Consider the following 6,000-nt stretch of genomic DNA (forward strand, 5'->3'; position numbering starts at 1 on the left):
CTAGCTTCATTTCATTGTTTTTCCATCACAATACATTCCATATTCCTTGTGGTTTGTGTTACAGTTTACCGGTATGTTTAAATGCATCTTAAACGGTTGTCTGATAATTTCATATATATATAGGAAGTGACTTGTATACATCTGGAGTTCTGAAGCTTTGCATGGTAAAGCATGGCAATTTCACTGATTAAATTACAGGAGGAATCTCTCTCTCTCTCTCTCTCTCTCTCTCTCTCTCTCTCTCTCTCTCATCCCCACAAATTTCTTCAAAACACCAACTCCCTTCCACATACTGGGTACAGTATGATTTGATCTATATTGTGGTCCTCAGTTTTCAGGGGGAAAAAAAGTACAGGTAGTCCTCACTTAACTGCCACATTTGGGACCAGCAAGTCCATTGCTTGGTGACATGGTCATTAAGCGAAACATTACATGATCATAACTGGCAATTTTACGGCCAGCTTCTTCATTGATTCTGCTTGTGAGAAGCTGCAAAGGTCGCAAATGTCAATCATATGACTGCAAGATGCTGCAAAGGTCGCAAATGTCAATCATATGACTGCAAGATGCTGCAAAGGTCGCAAATGTCAATCATATGACTGCAAGATTGTGGTGGGAAATGCCTGCCAGTTGTGAAGTATTCAAAGCTCAGTCACATGGCTGTAGGGATGCTGCAACAATTGTGACTTTTTCAGCACCATTACAAACAGTTGTTAAACACACATAAAGTTGTTAAACAGGATAGTTGTTAAATAGGGAGAACCTGTATTACTTTTGGCTACAAAAAAGTTATCAATTTCTATGTTATGTATTAGCACTACATGTGAATCCAGTCAACTGCAGATTAGTCCACACGCCATACTTAGCAGAATATGTGAGCCCCACCTATAATACTTCACAATTTCTATTTGTTCAAATAAGTAAAGGGTGAGCCTGGTCCAGCCTAGTGTTTTCCAGATGTGTCAGATGACAATTCCAAGAAAGAATAAACAGATGCACATGAGTTAGAGAGTGCCAGGATAGGAAAGAGTGGGTTAGTTATTAGCATGTTTCAAAACACCCTGCTATTTGGACAGCAAACATACTGGCAAGTGAGGAGAGGATTTGACCTTATGTCTGACTTGCTCAGAAGTATAAAACAACAAGGATTGTCAAGGGCATTACAAAAAAAAAAGGCGATTTGTTTTAATTTCAACAAGTTTTCAAATAAAAAAAAATGCTCACCTTGTGCAAATAAATAACAAACCTCTTGACTTCAGGTTTTAATGCATCTTGCTAAGTGTTGCTGCTCCTTTCCTACTAACGGGTCCATCCCAGACTGTAATTTGCCCCAAGCCTCTCTTGTCTCACATTCTATAGGAGATTATTCTGAAATGTTATCTGTGATTTTGCAGAGTTTGTTACAAGTTTGTTTCCTCCAACAGAAACGTGCAATCCTTACAACAAGATAAATTATTTTTTACATTCCTTTCTTCTTTATAAACAATGCAGTGGTTAAGGTGCTGGCCTAGAAACCAAGAAACTCCGAGTTCTAGTGCCATTTTAGGCTTTTGAAAAACATGGCTGGGTGACTTTAGGCCAGTCACTGTCTCTCAGCCCAACTCACCTCACAGGATTGTTGTTGTGGGGAAAATAAGAGGAGGAGGGAATGTTAGATACTGTAAGTTCTCCACTTTGAGTTACTTATAGAGTAGGTAGGATAAAAATCTAACAAAATAAATACATCATTTTGAAAATAATGTCTTTCTAAAAGAGAAAGAGATGCTGACTGCCTTGTCACATGCCTTACACTACAGAATTTGTTTTGTTTTTATCCACTTTATTTTTCTCTATTATTATTTTTTTTGCTTTATTCTTCAGTAATGGCATAGCCTGTCTCACATTCCAGGGTTATTGTGGGAAAACATCAGGTAAAAAGATCCATGTGACTGACAGGCAATGGCAGCAGAAATCACCAAGCAGCTACATTTAGACAGAAAAGTGGGGGCACCAGAGTGCAAAAAGCAGAGGATCTGAGGGAGAAGAAAGCTGAGATAGCCACCTTCCATCCTACTAGCACAGGGGTAGGCAACCTCGGCTCTTTTATGACTCATGGACTTCAACTCCCAGAATTCCTGAGTCAGAATTCCTGAGCCGAGGTTGCCTACCCCTGTAACTAGCACAACCTACACTAGTCAACTACAGAAGGGTAGGAGAGTAATCCATGCCTCTGTTATGTACTCTTTCCATTGGAAATTTTGAGATTGTTTCAAACTGACAATGCAAAAATTGCCCCAGCTCTACAAAGCTTATTTTTTTCTATGATCTCTCACTTTTTATCTAGAAAAGTGCTGACAAGTTTTAAAAAGCAAATTCAAGCATGCCCATTTTTTATTTTAATCAATTTTACCAAACATCTCCCCAACTCACAATAAAATAGCACTCACCACTCACAATAAAATAGCACTGTTCCAATATTTGAGGGGCTCCTACAAAGATGAGCAGATCAATCTATTTTCCAAAGCGCCAAAAGGCAAGGCAAGAAACAATGGACAGAAACTAACCAACGAGAGAAGCAACCTAGAACTAAGGAGAAATTTCCTAATGGTGAGAGCAATCAACCAATGGAATAGCTTGCCTTCAGAATTTGTCGGTGTTCCACTAGGGCAGGGGTAGGCAACCTTGGCTCTTTTATGACTCGTGGACTTCAACTCCCAGAATTCCTGAGCCAGCCATGCTGGCTCAGGAATTCTGGGAGTTGAAGTCCACGAGTCATAAAAGAGCCAAGGTTGCCTACCCCTGCACTAGGGGCTTTCAAAAAAAGACTGGGCAACCATTTGTCTGAAATGATATAGGATCTCCTGCTCAAGCAGGGAGTGGGACTAGAAGATCTCTGAGGTTCCTTCCAACTCTATTATTCTATGTTCCATGTTCTCAATGTTCTAAATTGGGTGCTTCACAGCAGAAGCAATACAGCTGGCTGGACCATACATGCATTAACCTCAGACCCTGTATGATCAAGCTGCACCATTGTCCGACCCTGTATCTTCCCCCCCCCCCCAGTAAGGAACAAGAAGTAGCCAACAGTGAAAGGTCTTGGGCAACTCCGGGGAGTATCAGCTGACCACAGAAGTGTTACTTAATACCCTTTATAATTTAAAAACGGGTTATAATCTGGTTCAACCAGCTGGATGCATTGTCACCGAAATCCCTCTCATTCTATTTTGGAACAGGGCATCCTTTTCTTAAAGAAATTGATATTGATCTGCATGACGATTATGGTACCGTGGCCTTCCTTAGAATAGCTCCCTAGATGTTGTCTTCTGCCTTTCTTTGCAGGACAGGATTACAGGTAGCGAGTTTGCAGGACAGGATTACAGGTAGCCCTATTATAACCCTCCTGTCGGCTCAGGGTCTGAGCAAGCGGCATCCTTGGGACCAGACCTACCTGCTCTCGCCTTCGTCCTCGTAGGTGTTCAGGAAGAGCCCGGAGTAGTCCGGCCCCGGCTGAACCTTCCCCTGAAAGGCGAACCGCAGCTCGTAGAGGCTGCCCGCTCTCAGGCTCTCCAGCAGTTCCAGCACCAGGTATTGGTTCGCAGGGGCCACCCACACCTCCCCCAGCGGGATGCTGCGGCTGGTGTTGGCGGGCGCCTCCTCCAGCGGGCCCCACACTGAAGCGCCCCGGTAAGTCAGCTCGGCGCTGTGCAGCAGCACCGTGGAGGTGGCTTCGCGGCACCGCACCGTGACGTTCACCTGTCCCGAGTGCGTGCGGGGCTCGGGGAGGCCGGGCGCCAGGTGGGGCCAGAGCCGGAGCGAGTAGTGGATCGGCGTGACGTGCCGGGGCAAGCGGGGTTGATCCCAGGGCCCCGAGGGCCGCGTCGCGGACTCCGCGCTGGCGTTGGCCCCGGGCGTCGTCGGAACGCCCGGGAGCAGCGGGTCGGATCCTTTCGGTCCCCAGGCGCAACGCCCGTAGAGGATCGCCAGCACCAGGAGCGCCAAGAGCAGGGCGGCCGGGAGCAGCGCCAGCAGCAGCGCGAACTTCTTTCCCAGGTAGAAGCCGGAGCGCAGCTTGACGCCCATCTCGACGCCCGGCTTCCCCTCCGCGGAAAAAGAGCGAAGAGCCGCGCCTGAAGACGCGGGGGGCGAAATAACAGCGGGAGGGGGAGAGCGGGAGGGGGAGGGGGGAGCGAGGGAGGAGGGGGAGAGGTGGAGCGTCGCTTTCGCGAAGCCGTAGAGAAGGGGAGGGGCGGGGGGGGGGTCGAGGCCTCTCTCTAAACTCAGGACCGAAGGCGTCGGCAACCCCACTCGGCCAATGAAGTACGCAGTTCGGTTCGGTTCCGTGCAAAGCCGGGCTCCCGAAAGGGCCAGCCGACAGGCTGCATCCCGCTTCTAGACCGAGAGCCTCTCCGAAGGAGGGCACTCTAGACTAAGCGCTCGACGGCGCAGGTCCTGCCGCACCCATAGAGTCCCATCCCGACGTCTCGGTAGCACCAGCCCCCTGCCGCCGCCGCCTTCCAATCCCCGGGCTATCCTATTTCTCCGCAAGACCGAGGAAGCCTTGGGGGGGGGGGGTTGCTTTTCTCGGCTTGTAACCCAGCAGCAGCGGCGGGGCAGGCTTCTCGTCCGCCGTCCTTCCTTTCCTTTGGAAGGCAGCGGCAGGCGCAGTGGGCGGATGGGAATCGAGAATGGACTGAACGTGTCAGCTTGGGACTCTTCACGGAAGAGAAGGGGATGCTGAGAGGTTTTGGTCCGTGAAGGTCTAAAGCAGGGGTAGTCAACCTTGGCTCTTTTATGACTCGTGGACTTCAACTCCCAGAATTCCTGAGCCAGCCAATTCCTGAGCCAGAATTCCTGACCCCTGGTCTAAACCAACTCTTCAGCACACAGGTCTTCTAGAGAAGGCAGCTTCTAGTGCAGGGGTAGGCAACCTCGGCTCTTTTATGACTCGTGGACTTCAACTCCCAGAATTCCTGAGTCAGCTATGCTGACTCAGGAATTCTGGGAGTTGAAGTCCACGAGTCATAAAAGAGCCGAGGTTGCCTACCCCTGTTCTAGTGTAACCCTAACATTTGAAAACTTCTGCTTTATTATTAGAATTATGGGGATAGTAGGGATAAAAATCCAAGAACTTTGGGTAAAGAGCGTTTATCTAGAAGAGGTGATGTATTATAGATCTTTTTTTTCTTTTTCAAAAAATGCTTAATAATTGCTAGCAAAATTGATGGTGCGATAGGACAAACAACATGAGAACAATGGTCTCTATAATAGCTTTCTCCAACCTAAGGGCCCTGGTGGATTTCTATTTGTATATTAGGTAGCAGGCAGGGCCCCTGAACCCTGACGAGAGAATTATATTCTTTAAAAGCAAACCAACATTACTTGGCTCTTCCTTTTTTCAAGCTTGCTCCAGATCAGTGTCCTTGTTTTACTTCATTATGCCATACATGCTCCACCTACACTGCACCGTTTACACATTCCACATCTTAAGATTTTTAACTTNATTCCTGACCCCTGGTCTAAACCAACTCTTCAGCACACAGGTCTTCTAGAGAAGGCAGCCTCTAGTGCAGTGATGGCAAACCTTTTAGAGACCGAGTGCCCAAAGTGCAACCCAAAACCCACTTATGCATAGGGTTGCCAGGTCTGCTTCCAAAAAATAGCGGACAAGCGGGGGGGGGGGGGTTAAGTAGTAAAAAAAGTAGACTGTACAGTTTTAGATTACGTACCATTTCATCATAAAGCTTTTGAATAAAAAAAATGTCCACTATTTTGTGAAAAAAATAGTGAACATAATGTGAAAAAAGTGGACTGTCCACTCAAATAGTGGACACCTGGCAACCCTACTTATGCATCATCAGGTGCCAGGTGGGCGTGGCCCATTGGGTGGGGGTGGCCTATTGGGTGGGCATGGCTGCGGTAGTAACGGCAGACTGGGTGGGATAAAAAAGTTCAATCAATCAATTCCAACTTTGCAAGATCTTTTTTTTCTCCCGCGAGAAGTTGAAATTGACTGATTGATTG

At 47.2% G+C, this 6,000-nt stretch overlaps 1 protein-coding gene across 1 annotated transcript in view; it reads right to left on the bottom strand.

Annotated features, from left to right (window-relative positions):
- LVRN (laeverin) overlaps nt 1-4,059 on the bottom strand; it is a gene marked incomplete at its 3' end in the record, with an annotated part of 28,421 nt that extends 24,362 nt beyond the window's left edge. Inside the window, exon 1 of the mRNA XM_029284831.1 lies at nt 3,428-4,059. Within this exon, the coding sequence (XP_029140664.1) occupies nt 3,428-4,059 (632 nt within the window). The remainder of the gene's footprint in view (nt 1-3,427) is intronic.
- Nucleotides 4,060-6,000: the final 1,941 nt, after the last annotated feature.

This window comes from Protobothrops mucrosquamatus, unplaced genomic scaffold (genome assembly GCF_001527695.2).
Source record: "Protobothrops mucrosquamatus isolate PMUCROS unplaced genomic scaffold, P.Mucros_1.0 scaffold996, whole genome shotgun sequence".
Taxonomy (NCBI): domain Eukaryota; kingdom Metazoa; phylum Chordata; class Lepidosauria; order Squamata; family Viperidae; genus Protobothrops; species Protobothrops mucrosquamatus.